The sequence below is a fragment of the Strix uralensis genome, chromosome 6, assembly GCF_047716275.1.
Source record: "Strix uralensis isolate ZFMK-TIS-50842 chromosome 6, bStrUra1, whole genome shotgun sequence".
In the NCBI taxonomy this organism is placed as follows: Eukaryota; Metazoa; Chordata; class Aves; order Strigiformes; family Strigidae; genus Strix; species Strix uralensis.
In genome coordinates this window covers 37,832,306-37,858,763 of record NC_133977.1, presented here as the reverse complement: position 1 = coordinate 37,858,763, position 26,458 = coordinate 37,832,306, and the positions used below count along the sequence as shown (strand labels likewise).

The 26,458-nt window shown below is 38.9% G+C and overlaps 1 protein-coding gene across 1 annotated transcript in view; it reads left to right on the top strand.

The window, feature by feature from the left end:
- The window catches only part of TMEM163 (transmembrane protein 163), a 105,321-nt gene that overhangs the window by 71,280 nt on the left and 7,583 nt on the right, over positions 1–26,458 (top strand). The window contains exon 5 of the mRNA XM_074873720.1: positions 12,175–12,271. Within this exon, the coding sequence (XP_074729821.1) occupies positions 12,175–12,271 (97 nt within the window). The remainder of the gene's footprint in view (positions 1–12,174; positions 12,272–26,458) is intronic.

Genomic DNA, 26,458 nt, shown 5'->3' with positions numbered 1-26,458 from the left:
TAATGAAAGAAGAACCCAGTGGTGGTTCACTGGGCTTTTCAGTTGTCGGACAACTAGGAATCTACTATGTAGATTATCTGTATATATGGATTAGCTGTTACGTAGGGATGTGTAACAAAGAGAGGAAGGAAGGAAGGAAACAAGGATATTCTGACCCTTTCCTAGGACTTCATGCACTAGGGGTGAAACAGAATCACAGAATCATCTAGGTTGGAAAAGACCCTGAAGATCATCTAGGCCAACCATTAACCTAACACTGACTGTTCTCAACTACACCATATCCCTAAAACAGCCATATAACAGTATGACATGGGGAATTAGGATATCTAAATCCTGTGTTCAGTTTTTGATTGTAAGTAGCCTCTTCAGGTAAATAGGGCAGTGCAGCAAGTAGGCATATTACTGTTTCAAATACTGCCACAAATTGGAGGATGTTTATCAAGCAGAAGGATGCAGATTGGAACAGTCTTTCTTTTATAACCTTACACCTTCTTAGGCATGTGACCTTTGGAGAAGCCTAGGCAAATGATTAGAAACCCTTACCAGTTGCTTAGTTACCTTCTTTCTGGAATTTAGACTTAAGTAAATAGCAATAATAAAATCAGCTGTACAACTCTGTGTATGGTAAGTAGACACCCACTCTGAACTGAATATACCCGAAGGAACTGTCCTTTGCTCTGGTGTTGCCTTTGTCAGCGTGGGTATCGTATGGGTAAATATTCTTTTGACACCTTGTTCTCCCACTCTTTACTTTCTGGTGCAATTAATTTTTGAAAGATGGGGGAAATCAGTTATGTACATGGTATCCTTCTTCAGTTGCTAGGGAAAAGTGCTGTATGGTTTCATGAAATGACACCTTACTGCTTTGCACTACATTATCTATTTGAATTGTAAATCTACTTTCGCCCTATCATCTCTTGTCCAGTTGCTTATGATCTAGTCCAGGGCACTCCAGAGGCTCCAGTGATTTTTGCATTGAGGGTGATCATTGGAATTGCCCTTTATTACTGCCCTGTGCAGATTCTTTAAAGAGCCATCACCATCACCACCTCTTGCAGAGCCACTGTCTGCTGGTAAAGGAAGTGGGTGCATCTGTGTGGCTGGTGGACAAATGTGGGGAGTTACTGGCTGGTGAGTTTGTATAAAAACTTCTTTCTTACTGAGAAAATGTGATGACAGGTGAGACCCTAAGACAGAGTGACCACTCCTTCTATCTGTTGTAACCCTTTTTTCTCTCTTGCTTATGTTCAGATGACAATACTTGAGAGTGTTTACCCCAGAGTTTGGTCATGGGGAGCCTTACATAAGTTATATTCAATATATGTGTATTACGTTTAGGCATGCAGTATGGGGACTGTGATGTATCCTACTCTTGCACCCACAGTTTAAAAGAGTCAGAAACCACCTTTTATGGGAGGAAATGGCTGTCATACTGCCAGGTTAGGTCTGGCTTTTCTTTGTTTTCCACCGATTCAAATAAGAGAGTGTACTGATCTATGTGGTCGCTATGTGGTTCTCTCTTGGTTCACAGAATTAAAACAACCTAATTTTCAGTATTAGTACTGAATGTGGGGATTGACTCTGCTGAACTGGTTAGCCCAACTAAATGAGCACTGTCTTATTTAGATAGTGTTGAATGAAAATAATTCTCTCAATTCAGACCCAACATACCAGTCACATTGAAAAAACTGTGGATAATTTTATCTATGCCATACATAGGAAAGAGACTTGAAGCACAGATGGCAAAATCCACACCTACCCACAGTTCAGGGCAAACCTCTGTGGCTGGAGGAAAAACTCTTTTGTGATGAGTGAATGGAATAGCTAAGTGATCTGGAAAAATGTCAAATGTATGGAGATAGCCTACAAACTGCAAATAGCTAAGAACCTACCTCTTCAGCTCTTGTTTAGTTCTCAGCTAGCATGAGTTGGTCCTCACATAGCACACGCATGACTCTCCTACCCAGTGGAGCACAGTGCAGAGTTTGCAAAATAAGTGTTCACCTATGCTTGAATGTCTGCTTTATAGGAGGAGAAATATAGTTTCGTTTTAACCATACTGAAAATTTCTAAACTGTTCTTTGTTCTAAAATATTTAGCTGAAATACTACGTCCAGGTACATCGCTAGATCCAAGTTTTAGAGGTGCTTCATTAGTCTGACTTATTAAATGACATCATTTCTCCATAAATCCATTATCCCATATTCAGGCAAAAGTGAAGCAATCATAAACTTTGCTCTTATCCAGGCAGAAATGCATGTATGCATACATTTATGCATGCACACACACAAAATCCTCACACATAGAATTTATATTAAATATGAAATAGCAAATGTATATATTTATACATTCTAAAATCTGTTTCTAAAAGTGTGGCATCTGTAGACTTGGCAAAGATTTTACTGGAGCTAGATCCAAAGTCTATTTAATTTATGAAAGCCTTTCACTTCACTGGTACTTGATTAGGTAGTATTTGTGTATATTGCCTAGTATTTACACATATATATATATATATAAAACCAGGGATAAGGTGTTGTTCTCTACTGGAATTTGATAATCACCATAAAAATGAATATTACAGAACTTCTGAAAAGGCTTTAATTTCCAGCTTCAGGGGAAGAACAGAATCTCTGATCACCTGCACAAGGCTAAGAGCAATGATCAGCTCTTAGCAAGCCAGGAGGGTGGTTATAAGGTACCATAAGTGCAACTGTACAGTCTGTGCAGACCAGGAGCTCGAAAACAGGTCATAAGAGTTTTAAAAATCTCTGAGATGTAGAAATGTCTGTTAGCTTTTATGGGCAGATATTTAATACCTGGAGAATCAAATTATTTATGGAACTGTTGTCCTGGTTCAGGTCCATGATTTTAAAGTATGTAAATACCCTGTTCTGCAGTGACTAGTTGAACTCATGAGGATAAGAAAATTTTTAGAAGGCCTGTAACATTTTCAACATGAAATGGATCCCTAGCATAGCTAATCTGAGTCTCACATATGAACAGCATTTTCCCCTCTGTGTTCTTTAAGAAGAGGTTAGACCATGTGATAACACAGTATATTTTTTAATGTAGTAGTTGAGAAATCAGCTTTCAATGATAATTTGTACTATTACTTGAATTCTTTTTATTTTGTAATCTGGTGGAGTTTTTTTTATGGTGAGAAAAAGGAGTAGCTGTAACGATGCTGATCTGGATTCTGGCAGTTGGAGGTGGATTATGGAACATGTGTGATGAACAGCGAGCCCACTTCGTTCCTTTTAAAGTGCCTCTTAAAGTGACTCTATTCCCTCTTCACCCAGCAACAGGCAGGTGTGTAAATACTCTGAACAGCTGTGATTCTGTACAGTTTAATGTCCAAGCCCTCCTCAGTAACAAAACCTGGCAATAGATAAGCTGCACCGCAAACATAAACAGCAATCTAACTGTCTAATTGGGCACAAAGAAGCTTAAGATTAGCAGCAGAGCATGACAAAGCAGCAGGAATCTCAAGACTGAGGCTGATACTGTATCTTTTGCCTGTGTATTACAGTAGTGTGCCACAGTGGCTAGTAATTGTTCTTTTTAGAGTAAGCTCTTTAATGGGTTTAAGAGGCAGATTTTACAGTTTTCACAGTTCTGGATGTCACCCTAATGAAAAATGTGGCTAGAATTATCTCAGCAATATTGCAGAATGGGTAGCAAGGAACAAATGTTAGTGAACAGCTGCATTATAATTTTAATACCCCCTTTTAAAATAACAGGCAGCAGACTAGTGCTTGTGGCAGGCACAGTGTGCAGTAGACTGAACAGGCCCTTTCCCGCTGTAGAGATGCGGTACCCAGCTCTACAGATTTTGCCATTGCCTGTCCCTGCTGTGTCTGGGGTGGCTATTGCTGCACAGGCAGACATTCCTAGCACAGCTGCTTAGGCCTCTCCCCTGCTTCTTTACGTACTCTTCCTTGGGGGCAGGAATGGTCCTTGCTCAATTCTTCCTGTTCCTCACTTGTGTGACAGCAGACTAGGATGTGTAGATAGCAAACAGAGGCTGCTGTTGAGTAGAAGGTAGCTGTGGGGAGAAGAAAAGCTGTGTGTCTCGGAAGGACATGGATTGCAGTTGAGATCGAGAGAAGAGACAGCAAAGAGAGGCTCTCATCTGCAACCAGCACAAACACTTTCAGCCCCTTCTCTCTGAAACATACCCTGACTTTTTCATTTTCCATATTCTTTGTCCTCCGACTTAGTTCTGAGTCCTCTTCCATTTTTCTCTGCCATACTCCACTTCATCCCTATCGGTCAGAACCCACTGGTTTGCCACCAGAAAATCATTTGCTGGTGACCAAAAATTGAGCTTTTTCCTCCCAAGTTCTCACCCTTTGAGTATCAGTATTCAATTTTGCCTACACTTGAGAAATCTTGGGCTGGCTGTGACTGGAATTTTATACTTGGCTACTGTAATCAGACTATAACAGCTGCCATAATACAAATACTAAATGAAAGTAGGCCTAGCTTTGTTTAAACAGGCTGACTGCCTGTCATCTAGAAGAAACATGGTGCAGATTATTGCAAGCTCCAAGCTACTAATGAAGGATCATTCACAGAATGTAATTTGTGTTTGGTTATGGGAAGAAAGAATGAAAACAGTACCAGCAAAGCGAAGAGATACGAAGGGGTTCCTGTCATGTGGCTAGACACAGGAGACAATTGAGAAAAATATATAGAGAGATACAGAATTAGAAAGTGAATGAATAATGTATGCTCAAAATATTTTCCAAACTCCTAACATCGCAAAAACCTCTTTGACAGTTGCCTTGCATGCTGTGCCATGTGACTTCCCCTGAATGATTCCATATGTGATATTCACTCTGTCACCCACTAATACTAAAATCCTTTCAAATCATAGGGAAACAGGAACTAGCACATTTATAGTTTTTATTAAATTAATTACTATTATCATTTAAATTTTTTCTTAAACTCCAGAGGTTTCATTAGCAGGTTTATTCAGAGATTAAATCCTGTATCCATCATAAAACTGATTTGCTCAGCTTTGCTGAAAAAGCTCACATTACTCCTGGGCTTAAAGCTCATATTGCTTTTATTGGCCTGCAGCTAATTTTAATGCTAAGTTACAGTTCCTTGCAAAGTAATAGTTTTAACACTACCTCTTCACTCCAGCGGTGAAAACAGCCTGTAGAGATTTTAGCATTTCCTTTTCTGTGGGTTATTAAGAGCCATTAGTGCTGAAAGATCTTGACAGAGCCTGCAGAGATAAAAGATTTTGTGAATAAAAATTCATAGGATCATAGGATAATTCAGGTTCGAAGGAGCCTCAGGAGGTCTCTAGCCCAGGCCCTTATTCAAAGCAGAGTCAGCTGTGAGATCAGAGTAGCTTACTCAGAACTTTATCCAGCTGGGTCTTGAAAACTTCCAAGGATGGAGGCTCCGCAACCTCTCTGGGCAAACTGTTCCACTATTCCCATGGTGGAAAACTCATTTCTCTTAGAAAAATATATCATGGTAAGATTCTTAACAACCAAGAAAATACAGGATTAAAATAAACTAATTGACTCTTGGAAGGTATCAGAACTGTATGTAGGAATTAAGAGTATTATCTTGTATTTATAGTATCATAGCTGTCAGAGAATTGGGTGAGGAACTGAAGCTTGTTTTGATAGCAGCTTTGCAAATGTGAGAATATAGTTTCTACCTAAAGAATATTAATACAAATGCTAGTGGTTCGTAATGTCTTTTCTCACAGTTCTCTTTGTCATGTTTATCTCTGTAGCTCTGCTGAAATTATTAAAATATTTTCCATGAAAAAGGTAAGCAATATTTCCAATTAATAAGGTAAGTAATCTTGATACAGGAAAGAAATTTTTTACCGTGAGAACAACCAATCACTTGAACAACCTCCCCAGGCATGTGGTAGAGTCCCCATCGGGGGAGATTGTCAAGATGCAATTGGACAGGGTGCTAGATAATCTCATCTTGGATCTCTTTCCCATGAAAGGTTGGACCAGATGATTTTTTTGAGGTCTGTTCCAACCTGGGCTGTTCTGTGGTTCTGTGAGGTTCTTTACACTGGTAAAAGTAATAAAAACCATAACCTGTGTAATCAAGAAAGAACAAGTAATCTGAAATACAGCAATGAATGAAAAAGGTGGCAGAATAGCACAGTATTTTACAAGAAACTTAGGCTTTTAATATTGCATTTTAGGTGTATCAGATGTTAACAAAACTGGGAAGTAATTAGACTGCTACTGACAATCTACCCACATGGTGTCATCACATTTCAGGGACTATTTTAATGAACTTGAAGTGTGGTGGTAAAATAGGTTCCAGGATGCAGCAGACATACTACCAAGTACATGAGACCCCCTTCCCTCTCCACTGCCCCAAAACAACTGTCTCTGTGAGCTGCCAAGAGCAGGGTAACACATTTTTGCAGATTGTATTCATCTGCATCGCTAATATTTTCTGAATCCTTAATTCTGTTGCACCAGCTTTGCTGCATAAGAGAGCAGACTGACTTGAGGGGTGTAATTACCAAGAGCTTCATTACAAACCCTTGTTGGTACTGTGTCACTGTATTCCATTTGCCAGAAAGACAGCAGGATGATAATTAAGAAGAGAAGCCTCTTGCAGTGGCTATTTTATAGCAGTCAACTGATATGAGGAAAACTCTGTTATCAGTCACCCTTGTGTAGCTTACCCCAGATCCTTTTGAGGTAGTATATAGCAGAGCTTGTCACTGGGGGTGTATTTGTCACTTTATCTATTTATTTTTTACAAAATGTTACAAAACAGGTATCTGAGAGTCTAAATCTGCAGTCTTTAGGCTGACTACCACTTACATGGAAGAGCAGTCCCTTTGGCTGGAATGGGTCAACTCATGTACAGAGCAGTCAGTGTGGCAAGAGACATACTAAAGGTAAAATTGCTTTATTACATTGAAGATTAATCACCACAGATATCTGGGTGAGATTAGTCTTTAGTTCTGTGGTGGAAATATTACAAAACTTTAGTCTTATCACTACCCGTAGGGAATTGTAACAAATAACTACAAATGTAGGACAGAATTAAGGATAAATCTCTAAATTAGAAGGCTGTTTTGCTGTGTCTGCTAGATGCAAATGAATTGAATAGTTGGATTTTTTTCTCATAGGGAAATTAATTTTTGTGATAAAAAGAGGGAAAAAATGGTAACTTACTAATAGCAGCTTGAAAATTGATAGTTTGTGGAGATGGAACCATCTGAAGCTCAGTACTTGCTTAAAAGCCATTAACTTGTGCAAAGTAACAAATTTTTGATTAAGGGAAAGACTATCAGGTGCTTACAGTGATAGATTTCCTCTTCTGGTTTCCTTATGAGTTGTGAGAATTTGTCATCAAAATGTAGAATTCTTATATTAGAACTCTGTACAGGGAATGTGTTACAGAAAAGATGAGGTGGCAGATGTATGTCATGTAATATAGAGGATGTATAGCAACTGTATGTCATGAATACACTGATCCTATTTTGATGGGTGTGAGTGCAAATATCCAGGACCGGTGTAATGCAAAATGGTATTTATAGGGTTGTATAAATGTAAATGGGTTGTATATAGGCTATAGTACTGCTTTCAGAAGAATGTCTTTTGGAAATTGTCAGTTTGTAGCACACCCAGAACCAAGCTTTAAATTGGAGACATGAGTTTAGTTTTCAGAATTTAAACATAATCATGTTTCTGAATTCCACTAGAAGTGAGCTAGCAGTAACTGATGCTCAAACGCTGTATAAAGTCTTTGGCAATTTTCAAAGTCCAAATAATTTCACTCTCAATGCCTGAGGCTGCAGTACAACTGATTTAACGGTATGTTCCATCTGTGACAAAGTTATATTGAAAAGTTGACAAAATGGATGATTTCATATTTTAATACAATGAATTATACTTTATATTATCTTCTGGATTTTCAAATAGAAATACTGCATCAAAAGCACATCAGGAAGTATCTTTGGCATATCATGATCTGCTACCAAGACCTACAGCAAACTAAAGACGACTTGATGATTTCACTGTTAAAATCATAATATTATGTTCTCTTTACTGATAACTCAATGATATAGTTTTAATTACTCTTCCAAGTGCCATTGCTCTAGGAAAAAAACCTTTGGAGGTTTGAGCTATAGTTGACCTAAAAGTTGATTACTGCCTGGATATCAGAGAGATGTCCTCACCTTGTCCTTTCTGAATTAGTCTATTACTCTTTAAACTATACTGCATTCTGAAAGATTCCAGAAAGCTTATTGTTTCTGAAAATCAAATCATGCTTTTTCATTATGTTTCAAAATGTTTTGACTAAATTGTCTCTGTTAGTCCTTCTTTCTAGAAACCATATATTACATGGAACTGAGGGAATTTTCAGATTCATGCATTCTTCATTAGATCTTTTCTGTTGCCTGTCAAACATGTAGTGATCAATTATTTTGTGTTATAGATCAGTTATATCTCTAATGATGTAGTAAATATTTAGTGGGAAGCTCTTATACTAACTCACGTAGAAATGGCTTTAAAATAAGTATATGATCTCCAATGGCTGCTGGAGGTGTAAGCAAGCAGTACTGGTGTTCATCATGAGTGTTGCTGGACAGAGAGTACCCTCATGTCTTAGCAAGAAGATACCAATATTCTGGAATATGAGGGCATTAGGTGGACCACTAGTTACTCCAGAGTGTCTGAATTGCTGACAGTGATCATGGGGGACCTGGAGATTGAGAAGCATCTATTACACTATGGTGATTCAAGCCAGGAGTATCTGTAAAATCTTCACCAGGTTTTCAGTCAAACCTCACTTCTGTATAACTCATCTCATTAATTTTTATGGGTACTTCTGAGTTGATGTGAACCTGTTTAGAAATAGCAGTTGGCTCATCTAATTTAATTGAATGTTATTAATGAAATTGCATTTGCCAACAACCTTGGCACTAATGCCTTTTGTGTGCACTTCGTGGAAACACTATTTAGTTACAAAGCAGTTGAATAATTGTTAGCAGATGGAAGTTAGCAGGCTTGTATTAAAGTTTTCACTGTCTAATGGCTTGAAAATAAAGCAAGCTTACAATAACCAATTACAATTTGTTTATTATGTACTACAGTTAAAATTTCAGCTCAGTTTTTGGAGGTTACTTATTTTGTACATTTGTAGTCGAATTTTGCATGATTTGCAGTCTAGATAGAAATTATTTTTCTGGGAAATGAGATTGAAAGAAGACACTATGCAGTATTTTGTTCTAGTGGTTTTGCAGATAAATTGATACACTCAGAAAGACAAGAAACATGTTGCACTTAAAGTACTATGCCATTACTCATGAATTTTGCATGGCTGTGGATTCCAAAAGGCAGCATATAAAGGAGAAGCTAGGCTTGCTAAATATGATGACTGAATGCTGATTCAAATCTCAGACTGCATTTCTGTGTGCTATTAATACCCTTGTCACTGTTATGAACATCTTCCTTTTTTCTTTCTATTTTTAGCTGTTTCTGGTTAAGTAGGTGCATGGGAATTCTTTTGACACAGTAAAACTTATCTGGGGAATAAGAGAAGCAGCTCAAGGTTGCTGAAGTCCTTACATATCTGCGGGCATAGGCAAAGATGCAGAATATTTGCTGTTAGGCTTGAGTGGTTAGAGAGTTTACAGAGAGAAGCCCAAACTCTCCAACATATGTGAGAACTGCATCCAGCCAGTGGTCAGGGCAAGTTCTGGTTCCCTGGACACAGTAGACTTGTGCAAGGCTCCTGTCAGGGCCTTAGGGAATGTTTGCTTGTCTTCCTCAGAAGATGTGTGCAGGGAATAGGAGGTATGCTGAGGGAATGTGATGATGCTTCGTGGTCTTCTCCTTCCCATACTCTTGGTGTGCAACAATACATATCGGCACAAGGAAGTTTAATCTGTTGTTCCCAACTCACAGATTTGTGGCTGTGTTGGTTTAAGCCTGGTGGGAATGATAGAAAAGCTTTTCTTTCAGTGTTGCTTTCAGATGAAATGTCAGCATACTCTTACATGAAGCATATGTATCTTATGTCAACCTGTCACTGGCTCAGCAAATGGCCTTAGGCAAGTCAGCCAACTTTTGTGGACTAGTTCTGTGTTCAAGTTACCTAATGCCTGCATTTGTCCCAGGTAAATGAGCAAACTTTTAGTATATGTTTCTGTACCTCATCCAAAAAAATAAAATAATTACAACAGAATCTGTTGTGAAGGATTGTGCAGTATAAGTTTCTTAGGTTATGGTAGTGCTAAATAGTACAGAAGTTATACATAAAGGTGGTACTGAAAAGTTTTGAATTTGACAAAAGTAGGTCAAGAGACTCTGAACAGATCTCTCCGTGATGATCCATTCAGAGTGAAACTGCAAATCTCTGAAAATAATCTATTGCAGAATGGGGATCTGCTTGCAAATGTGCAATAGAAAATGGAAAGCCCTCTAATTTTCAGTTTCACTCCTTTTTTTGGGCAGATGAACTTTCCTCCCATCCATATTACCATTTAATGATCCCCTCTCACTGCAGGATTGCAGAGAATCCATCCTGTGAGTTTCTTTCTCTATCTCAGATGATGGGCCAGGTTTTTGTGTTTGAGTCTAGGGGAAGGACTAGTGTAATCAGACTGTCACAAGCCTTTTCTGCCTACTTTTTACAACGGGTTAAGTTTAACAAGAATGAAGACTGTGTTGCAATTTGCTACAAAGGAGTTAAACATCTCTCTTAAATTGGTGTGGCAGAGTTTTATCTACCTGAGACGAGTACGTCATCGAGCATACCACTCCGTTGCTAGGAAGGATGCTAGACTGCATGTTGTCTGTGCGCCTCTGTAGAAGGGCAGCCCCTTTACTGAGGACTTGTCTGAGGGATTATGTGGATTGTCGACGGTGTGATTTAGTGTTGGGGAATAAAGTGAGCAGCTACTCACCTGTGCCACTGCTGCAGAGCAATCCCAGTTCAACTCCAGTCTCTAGATTGAGCTTGTTGTGAACGTTACATGAGTGCCAACCATCAGATGGCCTGATGTCTGAGTTGTTGAAAATAGTAGCGTGCTACTGGAATAACTATAGCATCCGTAAACTGAGCTAACATAGGTACTGAATAATGAATTACAAGGGAAATACAAATTTTGAAGAAAAAAATGTACATATAGATATCACTTCTTAACTCTTTCATGCTTTAAACATTAAAATTCTCTTACTGTATACCTATCTATAGTAATAGAATTTTATATGAAGAGCTGTTAGTAAAATGGAGTTATGGATATCTCAGTACCGTAATAGACTGGCTATTATTGTTTGTGTAGAGGAAATCAAAGCCTTACATTCTGTCGTATTTCATGGCTAGAGGAACTCCATCTCAGAATAGTATTGGTCTGTACATTTGATCAAAAGCAAGAGTTTTCTCTTTTACTGAGAAGTTCTAGGTATGCATTATGTGCTTTGTAAGCCCCATTGTGCCTGTGTCCTATACAAAACTTAATTATTCTCTATTAATTATTCTCTGTTACTTTATCTTCTCTTCATTAACCCGTTTGTTTGCTTTTCATAAGACTGGGTGGTCAGCTCTGCAGAGCAGGAATAGAGAGTCTAATTCTGCACAGCACCTAATCTGATCAGACTCTGATCCTTATCTAGGTATTGAGACACCCTTGGACAGCCTAGAAAGTGATGCACCTAACCTGCTGATTTCTTTTAGTATCTGCACTTAAAATATTTTTTTCTTGGAGATTAGGGGAGGAAACAGATGTTTCAGGTTCTGATATGTTACTGACCAGATTTACCAAAGGTCTGTCCTCGTTTGGTAAAGAGAATGAAGTTCCCTTGATTAATTTTAATGTGAGATCCTAGCAAAACAAACAAGCGAAGAGAAATAGACCTCTGGAGTACTCTATGATAAATCATCAGGAGTAGGAGAGACATGTCTGTCTCTCTCACTCTGAAACATCATCTGGTCTGCCCTGTCTTCTCACATATAATCCAGTATTTAAGAAGTGGAGAGGAATTGGACATTTCTTTTCATTCTCTTCTTTAATTCAAGTCTCTATCTTTAGCCCCTTAAGGTGTTTTATTATTAATATTCTGTTGTGTGTTATCCTTCAGCAGTGGGAGAGTTGACAACTCCAAATATATTCTTAACATTTACTTCTCTCTTTTTTTTTTTTTCCCCCCCCAGAGCTTGTGTTATCTTGGGTGTCATATTCCTCCTGTCATCTATATGTATTGTGATCAAAGCCATCCACGATCTTGCGAAGAAGGTGCTTCCAGAAGTGGTAAGGTGATTCATGTTCTTTAAAATGTTCTCTTTATTCCCTACACTGCCCGTGAGAATGAGAAAGGCCAGTGTCTCCTTTCAACAAGCCCCGTTGAACTCGGTGAAGCTGTAGCAGGTGCATTTCCTGCCTGGCTGCACGTGCTGGTCCTATCTTCAAGGAGTATTTTGTTCTTATGTGATGGAGTCTAATCTTTATGGGTTTTTATAGGCTTGATCCCATCTCTTCTCCATGGTTACCTTTATGGGCCAAATCTTTCTCAGCATAATCACTTAAAGCTTTTATACGGGACTGCAGGATTTCACTTACAGAGAGGAGGTCTCTCTGGGCATAATGAAAGTAGTAGGATTTTATGAGGAGAATGTTTCCACAGTTTACTACTCCAATGGCTTCAGTATTTTATTTTTAATGTGGAAAAAATGTATTTTTGGATTGTATTTTTTTGTTTTCCAGCTCTTGCCTCCAATTCCAGAGCCATGTACGAGTAGCAGGAATGAAACAGGTGAGGGGAGCATGCTGGGTGAAAGAGCTAGCTTTTTGACTGGCTCACCATGGAGCATCACAAAGGGCTTTTTTCCCGCTCTCTGCTTTCTTTTGGTTATGAAAGCCAGCCCCTACCTGGCCTATAGAGCAGCTCTCCCCAGTGGCCTTTCTCTCAGCTCTGCTCTGTCCTGTCCTGCTTGCTTCCTTTCAGTACTGGGTATTAACTTCCCTGAGCTCTACTCATCCAAACCAGCTACTCACTGGGAGAGCCATTTGACAATGGTTCCACTCCCAGAAGATTCTTCCTAATGTGCTCAAACAAAATGAGGCTTCAGTTCAGTTATTTTATATAGAACCTGACTTGGACCTTTTTTATTCGGCCTTCATAGAGTTTGGTCTATTTCTAAATGCGTGCAGACTTTTGCATCAGGGCTTCACCCTGCCAAGTACCATTCTCAACACATCGCTAGAGAGAAACCTAAACTCCTCACTTTCAACCAGGAGATGGAGGCAGAGCTGGAAAAAAAAGCCAAAATGAAATCAGCTTGTTATCCACTGTTAGCAGTGCAGATGACCTAGTGGGTCCTGTGCTCTGATGGAAAATTCCAAGAAGCTGGGCAACTACAGAAACTTTTCAGTAGTTTAGCAAAATTTGGGCAAAGATGACTAGCATAGCAAAAACCCGTGAACTAATGCATTACTGAATTGCAGCCAGGTGTGTTGTTTGACCGCAGGTGATTCATGTTCTTGTTGCATTTTGCTTTTCCTCTTTTCCAGTCTTCATAATTTACTGCCTCCTTGGCTCTGCCAGCATAACAACACATGTAGTTGTTCACCAGCGTGGTTCTGTCAAAATGATCTAGGTTAACTTAAACACTTTTAATAGTCAGTTCTTAAACTCAACCAAAACACTGTGACAGAACCAGGTTAGGTAGTGAACATAGATGCCATTGTGCCAGTAAGGCTGAAGGAGATCCTGATCAGGGTGAGGGGAGACCCTGCAGTGATGGCCAGCTAAAGGACAGCCTCTTAACTTGACTGTACCCAGACAGTGTGTCTGGCTACACTCTGACTCCATAGTGAGAAAATGAAATACATAGTCTTGACTCTGTGAAGCGGAAGTAAAGTAAGAAGGGAGGCTGCAATAACAGTTAAAACACCCATCTGGTGAATTTTTGGTAGTGTAGATGAGATTAATTTGGATGTCTCAGTCTACTTCACTGTGGGCAAATGCCCTAAGAATTCCAGCAGTAAGAAAAAAAGTTTAAAAGGTGTGTCATCTTATCTCACTCTTCTGTCATTACAGGTACTGTCTACAGGTGAGGGCTGTGTTTCTTACGTGGGGATAAATGTCTCCTATTTGCAGCATCAAAGTTATTTATGACTTGTAGACATGTTGTACTTCCTAATATTTAATTTTTGAAACGCATTTACAGCAGGAAAGAAATATGAAATCAGAGTGACAGAAAGGTATCCCCAAAGAGAAGATCCCATTGCATTTCAGGCGTCCTGTAAGAATAATCTGTGCAGATCCATTTTGTCACAGACTGCCTTGGATTCAGACTGTGGTGTGCTAACACTGCATCAAGTAGGTAAAAGTTAGGGTGGATACTGCTTACGTTTGACACGGTATCATGATAAATAAATAACTTTGTTCCTGTGACAGTTCTCGCTCAGTTAGGCACTCAAATACTATCAACAGTTTGAAAGATGTATCTGGCAGGACACGGACTGTGGCTGACTAGTGGCAGGGTAAAAGCCTCATGTACACACGTAAAGGATTTTCATACCTTGCAATTCTGCCTGGAAAGTAGGTTAGAACAAGGGATGAAAAACGATGGTGCTTCTGTTCTGTGTCTCTTAAATGACATGGCAAGGATTCTCATTTCAAAGTCTTTCAGTACATCTCACTGTGGGAAACTGATTCAGTAAGGGTTGTGTGACAGGTGAAATATCTCTGTGTAGCCTAAGAATAATACTGAAAAATGGGGAGACAGAGAGAACAGCATTACTGCTGCAAGTCATGGCCAGTGAGGTATTATACCTAGGAGTTGCTACATTAAAAATAATTGGGGAAAAGGATGTTGTTTAATAGAGACCTTTTCAGTTGCTCCAGCTGTGCCTGAATCTGATGCTGATTTTCTGTTTGCGTAATGCTCCCTTAGCTGTTCTGTGTCTCAGCGGAAATAGTCATTCTTCCCAGTTGTTTGGGTCTTTGCTGATCGAGTATGTTCTCAGCTATTCTGCAGCTGCCCAGGCGATATCATTAACATCTTAGCAGAGTGGAAATCTGCTCAAATTAAATCAGTAAGGCCGAGAAGTTTCTGCCTCTACTCTTTTATCTACAGTGCTGTCTCCTACTTCTTAGACCACCAATGAACTAATTGTCAATGATACTAATTTATGTAATATCTTACCATGTAAGTTAGCTATAATGTGTGGACATATATGGAAAAATAATAGAACAGTGTTTTCTGCTAATGGCTTTTTGCACAGCAGTGAAGTAACCAGCTCTGCATCAAAATAGTGACCTGAAATATTTTCTGATGGTGATTTCTGTATTACTGGGATTTCATATTAATGTGCTACTCTGATGCCAGGGAAGTATCCTCATGGTGTGAGCAAGAACAGAACATTAAGACCAAGGAAAGGTAGTGGAACTCCACTGGTGTCCCAAACTGGTATAAAACTAGGGTGAAGAGCTCTGCACTAGATTAAGAGGATGTATGCGTCAACATAAGTTTCACATGTGAGTCATAGTTGCATGATTCTTTTTGTACAGTTTACGTCTTTATTAGTCTTTCTTGAAGCAAAGGTCATTGAAGATGTGGGTACTTTTCGAAGTGTCTTGTGAAATTTTAGATGTGTGACTTCAATTTTAGGGGAGAAAATGTGTCTAAAACCCAACTAGAAAATGTTGCTCTCTGTGTTCAGATGCTGAACACAAAGCTAGTATTGTCAGTTCCGAAGACAAAAATGGTTTGGAATGCATTGCTCTACTGTTCTTGGGGGATCAAGATTAATGTAATGTTAGTGCAGAGCAACATGACTGGCTGCATCGTTCTCAGAACTATACAGTCTCCATTTACATCTTAATTTGTGGTAAACTTTGGCAGTGTTGAAAATTGAGAGCGGTTATAATTTCTCTGGGTTCATTTTAACTTGTATAAGTTTTGGAGAAAATAGTACGATATGGACAAGTTTAAGTTCAGAAATGAACCAGAGCAAGCAATTAAGTCTCTGCTTGCTAATTGTAAGGTGGTATGATTAAAATCCTAAAAGCATAGTCAGTCACTTCTGAATAATTCTGGATCAATTATATAAAGTTCATTGTATTTCTTGTTGCATATAAGATACATCAGTTACGTGTCTGTCAGTTCTTAATATGCATGTAGCAAGAAAGATTTTCTTGGAAAGAATTTACGAGATCTTTAATGTAGAGATTTTGTTGTCCTTGCAGTAGATCTCAGAGTTGCTTTCATGAAAATACTACCAATAAGAAAGGATATAAAATTCACATGACTAAGAATTAATTTGAAATGCTTTTTCAAATGTTTTGAACGTAGATTTTCCTTTACTTATGTGGACATTTAGAAACAGGAGTCGTCAGTATTGTTGTAATTTCATATGATGATTTCAGCCACAGGTCTGATGATCCTCACCAGGATTTGGAGAACAAAAAGGAGAATGACAGGTTTACACATTAATGGCACTTCCAGCTCGACTACCCCATCCTGTAAGGGGCTTAAATGTCCACGGTTTCTTGTTAGACTGCAGAGAGATGCTACTTAATTTACAGGACAGGAGCTCAGGTTTAGCTCAGTCAGGCATTTTTCTGTCACCTAGTTGAATTCTCTTTTATTCCATGCCGAATGTAATTTTGCTGAACACTGTGACTGACAGCACTCCTGGTCTGCACTGACATAGAAGAGAGGACAGTTAGAGCTCCTGACTTCCTGTATTTCTTATTACTGCTTCCGCCTTTCTTTTCTGCTTTTTGTTTGTTTTACCTCTTTCTATGTGTTAAGTAAAAATAAATAATAATTAGTGTATGTCACTACACATGCTTTCAGCACAGGGAATATTTTTTGTAATGCTTTTGAATGCTTCAAAATCTTAGGAAACACAGAAGTGTATTTCTCCTTTTGGTTCCCTTGCTTGATATGCCAAGGGCCGTAGTTAACTTTGAAATAGCCTATAAGGCAGGATATGGATGACTAGGTAGATTAATTGGTTTAAAATATGGATAAGTTTAATGATAAGTGTTTGTCTAGAATTTGACTCCTGGTAGTGTGTGTTTTCTATATGCGACAGCAACCGTGGCTGTACTGAGTTACCACCTTTGGTTATCACTGACTTTCTTCATACCTTTCGTTTTAGTTTTATCTCCATTTTTAGATGAGGAAGTCTGAAAATCCAACAGTATTCAAGGTATAGGGGTCACCAGGGATTTACACAGTATGTTCATTTTTGCAAATTACTACTGAGCGCTGAATTGATATTTTTACAGAACTTTCAACTGTAGATTCCATCTCCTGCAGTTAACAGTAAGTTCAGAAATTGTCATTATTAGGTAAACTTAGGGTTTTCCCTGTGCACAGTACTTGATATTAATTATAATATAAAAATAAGCCTGCCCTGAAAAATGACATTCTGTGTCAGGAGAGTTGGCCAGTGAACTAATTATACACTTACTATATAATTCTGTATTTGTATTAACTATAGACTTCTTACTATCATGGGGAAAAGTTTCTTTTCAAGTAATTGAGATACATATTAATCCTCAGGGTTCAAAATACCATCCCTTGTGCTAGCATTTTCAATATTTGTGATGTAGAGCAATGTTTTCCAACAGCTGATCCATAGAATTTTACTGCTTACTGTGTTTTTAAATTAATTAACTCATGAAGTCGTGAATTACAGGGTTGATGATAAGGTAAATGTAGGAGAAATATTGCAACCAAAGGGAGGTATTTGTAAAAAAGTCTGGAAACCGCCCATACTGAATATATGCAGTGAGAAGTGTAATGGATTTTTTTCTCCCACATCTTTTAAGCTTTGGATATTACATTTTCTGATGCTCACTAAAAGTATTATGGGTCTCTGATTTTTGGACCAAGGAGTAAATGATGAGAATAAAGCTTTCATGTCCCTTCCAGAGAGGATCTGTCTGTCATGTAACCTTAACTTGAATTTGCAGAGATGCTTAATTTTCCTTTGGAGGCAAATTTGTGTGGGGGTGTGTATGTAGATGCAGTTTCTGCATGCATCAACACATACGTGCAAGTCACTTTCTTTATCAAGCTGTGACCTCCATTCTCATTTGCCTGAAAATATTTTTAATTAAAGCTTTCTTATTTTGTGAATTTAGAGATGTGATGACATTTTCCACTTCTCTTGGAACATGTTGGTTTTGAAGGAAATCTTACTGTTTCTCTCCTGTTTTTATCATATAACTAGGATGCTTAGATATTTGAGTAAGATTTCCTGTAAAAAGTAGGTGTACATGTGCTGTATAGAGCCCTTACAGTGCCCCCAGCCCTTCCCAGAATTTTTAAGTGACACTGTCTTAGACTTTCTATGCATGTGCTGTACAGTGGATCTGCCCAAACGCTATGAATATGTTTGCAATGAGGAGTAGCTGTGAACATCCTATTGTACACCTGGAAAACTTGAAAAAATATGGAAAGATCACAAAATCCAAAGAAAACAATATTTTTTACAGGGAAGAGATATGTGCCATTCATGTGTGGGAACCTTACTGCTACAAATCCCACTTCTTTCTGATTTCTTCTCCTATTTTTTTATATAGCTGTGTATTTCTTATATTACCGTGAATCTTTATTCTTTGAGGGTCTGCTTCAGCGTGACATGCTGCAGTTGTTATTTTAGTTTCATATTCTTGACCCCTAAGGAAATATTTTTTGTTGATCAGATCTTTCTCCTTTTTTTTTTTTTTTTCTCCCTCTCCCCTTGCTTCTCATTTCTTTGTTCCTAATGCACTTGCTGGAAGTGTTAGAAGAAGTAGGCCAGCTGCTCTTCTATTCTCGGGTGTTTGGAATTAAGATTTCTGATAATTTTAGCTGTTGTTCAATACACCTGACTTACAAATCTAATCAGTATTAGACATTTGGAATAGAAAACCTTAATTCCATTTACCCTTCCACTTAATTTTAAATGAATATTTCTTAGATCATGTAATTTAAGGGTTTTTTTCTACAATGTTGAGTGTTGAACCTAAAATAGAATCAGTTCTTGTTGGCTCAGAAGTGATTTACTATGGTATTTTCCCCCGAGCTATCAGATGCAGAATATTTCCCCTATTGTTACTCGCAGCATTTGTTCTCCAACCTATGTTAGCCATAATAAGATAATTCCCACTAGGAAAAGGAATTATCATTCCTTTATTGAAGTTTCAGAGCGCTATATCCACAGCCAGTGCTGACCCTGAGGATTTGGTTACATTTCATTACAAATTAAGAGGAATAGTGATATTGCATATTGTTGATGACATCATTCTTGGATTTCTGTGTAAATTTTAGTGATTTTTTTTTTTAATGTTTTGTTAATATATCGGGAAAGGAGTTTAAAACTCAAATTAAGCATAGGTTTCAAGCATTGTTTTGTGTTTGCATTTGCTAGTGTTAATACTTGTCACGTCCCTGATAAAAATCCTTTTTCATTTGCCCCTTTACCTTCTTTGTGTCGATTACTATATATTCTTGGATATAAATACAATTCAAGTGTAAATTGTGTATTTTATTTTGACTATTGCCACAAAGAATTTGCAAAACTTTTCTTGTTTATTAAAGAAGGCTAAAAAAACCCAACCCAGCCACACTGAGAATGACTGTTTTAATTTCACCTGGGGTTGTAAATCAATATCCATTTACTATTCAGTTACTGCTTGCATTTCCCTAGGTAATAGTATAACACATGTAATGTCAATGCAGTTTGGCATTTGTCCTCATTAGTATGGCAAAGGACACTTTTTTGCGAGAGTAAGCAAGCATCATGCCATATTTCTGACATTTCCTGCAGAACAAAGAAGGAAAAATATAATCAGTTTGTGTACAGAAGATACGCAGCATATCTGATGTGGCGCCTCCAATGCTTTTATAAATGAAATCACTTGAAAGATTAGGCTGCGTGTAATTCTAGCATATATTATTGATTACAGTTGAAATGGGAAGCTAGGGGTGGCACAGTGTAGCTTTATGAGTTCTAATTTATTTACTAATTTAATCATTTATAACAAATACATCATAAATATATTTAACAATGTCAACAGTTGAATGATAGGTCAATAGCATTAGAACAAATAATACATGTGTCTATATATACATAATATATGTCCTTATACATACTTACCTGTACATTTCTAATCTCTCATATATATATATATTATTGCTTACCATTTCAAATCAAAGTACCATATGCATTAATTATACATTAGAATCCTGTTTTATAATTATTCCCTATTATGTATGGTTTGGTGTTTGGCCTTAAACAATTAATTTAACCCTAAAATACATGTACTTCTTAAAGGTTGGCGAGAATGTTGTGGATACGTGAACTAGCTAGTAAGCCAGGGTTAGGAAAAACATGTCAACTACACTTCAGTCTTTGCTCAAGTGATTGGTGGGAAGTCTTGTTTTCAGAATTTACCACACAGTGATAAGAAATGAAAGCTGGCAACTGCTAGCCACTTGGTAGGTTATGTGAAGTGTCTTGCTGGTCGCAATCCCCTGCTAACTGGAGAAATGACAGTCACACTAGAGAGACACTTCCAAGGGTGGACAAATAGCATTTTAAATTATGTTTTATAGCTGTTTGATGCTAAAAAAATGTAGATGAAAATGGGAAGCACGAGTGATCTTAGAGTTTCAAGCAGACCCTTTGCAGGAGTCCTGAGGTCACCTAAGATAGTTGTCTGGAGTTCACAGCCCCTTGGTTCCCAGCCCTGGTGCCCCCATCATGGCATTCAGCACACCCTGTCTTTGTTATCTGTTTCCTGAAGAATTGTTCTTCACTGTGGAATTGCTTTGTCACAGTGCTTTAGCACCAAATATACAAGTTCAAACATTCCTAAGGGTTGGTTTTTGTTTTTTGTTTTTTGTTTTTTTTTTGTGGTACTAATAATAGATCTTTATATCTCCATGTGAAGAGACTGTCTCCTACTTGAGTCAGACACTGGGCTGTCAGTTTGTTTTCTGACAGTGAAGTGCAATTAAAACTCTTGTCCCTTTTGAAGTTAGCTGGTGAGAGAGACCCTCCGGCTTCCCAGAAGCTCCCTCTAGACTGATTACATAAACTATTTATTACTTTGGAGAAAGTGTGATAGAGATTTGGACTTTTTCTTTTTTTTTTTTTTTTTTTTTTTTAAATGTTTGTGTTAGAAACATCTCCATTCCTACCTATATAAAAAGAATCGTTCAGGAGGAGAGGGGCAGGGGAAACCAGTCCTTTCTGATTAAGTAACGTGCTACACAGAGTGGCTTTTAGTGATCCAGACCCAGATGACACGAGAGCTGCTGAGGGACCTGGAGGAGTGGGAGGCAATGGGAAGCATGTGGAGGTGGAGATGGGGATCAGGGTGGTAGCAGGCCCTAATGGGCACTGGGGAGGACAGTGACCAGTCACCTGGACTGAAGAAGAGTCATTGTCAGGACCTGTGAGACAGATGGTGAGTTGCTGAGGTGGGCAAAATTAATATTTAACAACACAAACTCAGCTCAGTTTGGGCTAGCCATGACATCACTTCTGTCAGCAACATCTGTAGTGTTCCAGAAACATGTCCCTACCTCCTCAGGTGAGATGAGCAAGGCTCAGCAGAGAAGAGGTGCAACACCATGAGACACTGGCTTCACTGAGAAGGTGGTATCAGTAATTCCCAGCTCCTGCAGGAGTGAGGATGTGGTTCAGCCTTTGGCCAGTTCCTAGAGGAAGCTAAAAAGAGGGCAGAAGAGTGGAAAGAAACCTGCAGCTGTTGTAGGGCAGGAGAAGCTTGTTTTGAGGTCATGCTGGAATGAGCTATCAAGGAGGGCCAGAGAGGAGGATCGTATGTTGATTTTAATCATAATATTATGTGTTGTGACCACTGGGGAGGAACACCAAACATGCCTTCTTCCTCCCATACTGATGAATGGTACTCAGTGCTGTACACTTCAGGGGAAGTGAGAATATTTTTACATCCCAGAAGTGGAAGTGACAGGACTGTAAAGGAGAGGGGGTGGAGGGGAGTTGGTAGAAGTAATATACAAAATCAGGGCAAAGTTTTAGGGTCAGAATTAGTGAGATGCATTCTAGGAAAAGATTAGGATCACAAATCAGCCGAAATCTCCACCTAATAAGCCAAGCCCTGAAGCATCCCCTGTGGCTTTTTTTTTTTTAGCTCTACAGTTGATTCAGAAAGAGATCAAAGTCACATCATCATCATCAACAAATTTTCCTTAAGCCATAACTTTACTACTGCTTTTGGTGAAATCCTTGAAAGCGGGGACAGAACTCTTGTCACGTTTTGAAGACCCATCTTTTCAGCTGCGCTGGTGGGGACAATGTATTTGGATAAAGTGTAGGAAAGCTGCCTGCTGACCTCTATTATTCCTTTTCTAGGGCCAAATGAAGAGCAGCCTGGGAAAGCTTTCTTTTGGGAAACTGTCACAGCATAAATTCTTGCATAAAATAAATTTTAAATAGGGACATTGTAGCTATTAGAGTGCTGTGTAATGAGATGGCAGTCCAGGATGGGCACCTTGCTTTACGTACAGTGCTGTTTTATACATGAAGCCATCTAATAAGATATATGCATCCTTTAATTATGGTCTCATGTACAGTGTAGTAGTAATGAGGGAATATGATGAAAAGAAATGGAAATGGAAAGAGCTTTTATTTACCATGCTGAGAAGCCTTTATCATATGGAAATGATCAGGATTTAAATTTTTATCATCTGTCACAATTTGCTGCTTGCTTTAATTAAAATAACACCAAGGATGTGTACAGTGAGTCTGGTTAGATGTGCTTCGTGCTCTTAATGACTGTCAGATGGGAAGGCAAGAGGTACTGAGAGGGCAGGACTGCGGGAAGATCCGGAGGGAGATGGTGCCAGATGGCCAGGCTTATTTTATTAATTTAGATCTCCATTATGGCTTCTCTTTTCTTCATTTCTCCAAAGGATGAGTTAGTTTAATGGGAATCATTTCACAGCCACAGTATGACGTGTTTAACTCTTTGGAGCCCGTAGCACTGCAGCAAAGTGTGTGTGTCCACCGTGGGTCCCGTCGGCCAGCTGCCCCCGCAGCCCCAGCTCCAGCCCAGGTGCTTGGCCCAGAGCAGCCCTCCCTCAGGTAATTTGTTGAACCCCTCTTAGCAGGTGCTTCCTACCACCATGTCCTGACTTGTAGTGTACCAGTGCAGGCAGCCTCTCTCCTCAACTGGTTCCAGCTGCTGATCGTTGCAGTGAAGTAGTGCCAAGGCAGTGTTTTGGGCTGTTTCTCTCCTGTTGTCGCTTCACCTGCTCGGACAACGTGCCACAGGGGCTGGCCGTGCTGCTGGGCTTTGCCACGGATGTGGGCCTGATCTCTTAACACCTGCAAAACCTTCTCGTTAGTGGCAAGTAGCCTCACTCTTCTTCTTCAAACTCTTGGGTGCCTGGACACCCAGAAAGCGTAGCAAAGTACTGAGGAAAGCGAGTTTAAAAGATTTTTTTTTTTTCTCTTCGGTTTTGTCTTCATGCACCGTGCACCGAGTTACTGCGGTGTCTGCCGCCTCCCCGTGGCTGCTGCGAAAAGCTGCACACAACTGGAGAGTGATTTGGGATATGATTTAGATTTAAGGGTTTAGAGCTGAAAAAAGGAATATCGTTTTCTGAAAAGCTGTTTGGCACAGTCTAAAGCACGAAACTACTGAGACGTTTACATTAAGAGCAGGGTTTTTTAATTTATTCCCTTTCCGTGTCCACTGTGATAACAAAGGAGCTTTGATTTGTCAGGTCTGCATCATCAGTGGTTATTAGGTTAGTATTAGCAACCAAATGAGCTTGTCTTCTGTTATTCAATGAAAAAAACCACTAAACTTATGAAGATTTTTCTAGTTCCGGAATTCTCTGTAAAAAGTCTGTTCATTAATTCACTTTATGAGTTGATTCAGAAATCTGTGTCACGTGTAAGTCATTCTTGTATTCTAGTAAAGCAGCTAGACTAATTTTGATCACAGCTGTATAGCTGAAAGAAATGACAAGGTGCATTTCCACATACTGTGAGTTTAGTGACACATCCAGGAAAAAAACCGGAATTCACCCCGAAAATCTATGGTACATGCCATGACAAGAAGAAAACAAACCAGCTCAAAATAATGTGCCATGCAGAGGATAAAAACTTGCACAGGGAATAAAGCATAACATTTTCAAGATTCTGAATTAATAATTGGACTTTTGAACATCTACATCAATAATTTTCAAAATGTCTTGTGTTGGTATTCATAGTTTTTTCCAAACTATGTGAATTTGTAATTGTTTGCAGGTCCATCCCCAAGAGTTTCATAGGTGCAGGAACACTGCATTTTGTAGCCCAAGGCTGACAGTAACATAACTTTCGATAGCAAAGTAATTTATGCTGTCACCTCTCCTGAGTCTACACTATTCAGTCCTGTGCTAATGGCAAAGCTTGTGCTTTGCTGAGGAGGAAGACAAAGACAGGAGTTAGGGATGCCTGGGAGCCATCAGCATATTTTTGAAGGGTCTGTGGGGTGATGAAGAAAGAAGAGAAGTCGTGTAGTCATTGAGCACTGGCAAGTGAGATGCAAGAGAAACACAGTGTGGAACTGCTGATTATTCCATTGAGCACTTGCCTGACACACGTTGCTTGTGAAGAGCTGGGGCCTGTGCACAGCTGAGAGCACGTCAGGTTGGTGCACCCCTTTGCATTGCTCTTTTCATCCGCCTCTCGCTCACCATTTAGTGAGTGAGGGGCCTTCATGCTCTTGAGAACATCACAAGCAGGTTGGTTTGCCACGCTTACTGTTACAAATGATTAAAGTAAAAACCAAACTTGCCCATCTATGGGAAGCTCACGTTCTGTATGATAGTGTGGGAATGGCACTCGGGCTGCTAACTCGGCAGGTTGGGATAGAGGTGACTAGGTTGCTGGAGCATATCATTCTGCTTTAGATTATTCTGAAGTCTTATACAGGTGCTGTATATTAAATATTAGGTAAAATATCTAATGAAATATTAGATGAGGTTAGATTAAAATCTCAAGACCAATCAGAATTTGTCAGGCTATCAAAATTAAGTTTTTGAGCATGCTAAATATGCATTTTTAGGAAAGATGCACAAAATTTAGAGGCATGAATTGTCAAGGAACTCAAATTTTGAGTGCTTTTTGCAAAGCTTATCTGGACTTTTAGACCCTTGTTGTCATTTCAGATCTTCTGAAAGCTTACAACTTTCTTTGCTAGCCTGACAGCAATTAAACTAGTTCTTCCCTAGCACTCCAAAATTGCCTGGGTATTTTCCAGTTGCTTTGTTAGAATAATTTTACAAATGCTTTTTATCGTACCTTTACCCAATGCTTGAGTTCTGTGTCCTCACTGCTTCTATTTTACTCTCTTTCCCTCAGTGCATTTTGTCTTAATATTCAGTATTGTACCAGGACTAGAGAGAATGAGCTCATGACTGAGACTGAATGAAGTAGACTTTGGAAAATTATATGACATAAAAAATAGCATAAAAATATATTGGATGATTTATTTAGGGATGTGAGTATATTATACCAGTAATCTAATTCCCAGTATCTTCCTAAACAGCTTTCAAAACCATTTTTTGATTTCTTTGGGTTTTGAATTGCTGCTAAAATAATGAAAATGGATGGAGCTGATGATAATCATCATGACAGTGTTTACTAGCAACGGGGATTTTTGCCAGAGTGTTTTAATCAGTAACAGGGTCCCAATGGCCCACTTACATCTGCAGATAAAAAAAAAAAAAAAACCCACCCAAAAAAACCCACCCAAAACTTGTTATTTCCTTATTTGTACTGATGTTGCAACACCTGAAATTAAAGCTTCTATTAAGAGTAATAAATTAATCTGTTTCAAAGCTCTGTGGTTAGATGGCAGGCAAGCATGCTAAGAGCTCGCTTGGGTTTTTCTGCACAGCCCATGGGCTGATGTACCTCGGCGGGGAGAAGGAGTCTCCCTGTAGGCACTTCGTTGCAGTGCCGGAGTTTCAGTGCCCAGGAGTGTTTCCTCCCACCCCAACCAAACACAGAATAGTCAGCAGAAAGAGGTAGGTGCCTCCAGATGACCTTTTAAAGAATGTGTGTTAAACAGTAATTACTCTTATTTGCCCTACATAGACACACAGCTTTTTGTTGAGGGAGCCTACGGAGCCTGTGTTACACATTCCAGTTAAGCAATGTGGATATTTTTGTAGCTGTGAAATGCAAGTCCATGGAAAGTTTATTTTCTAAGAAAGAGCTAAACCTGACTGCACATCAGTATTAAAACTCTTATGGATGTAGCTTGGATCAGCCTTTACTGTAGAAGAAGGAAACCAAACAAAACCAAAGCAAGCAACAATCAGAAACAATATTAAATGGTTATTTCTCACAACAAAAATCAACAAAGGTCTGGTAAGTGAGATTCTGCTCTCAAGCCTTTATCCTGCATGCAGAGACTTCATTACTGATTGCATTAAACACTGG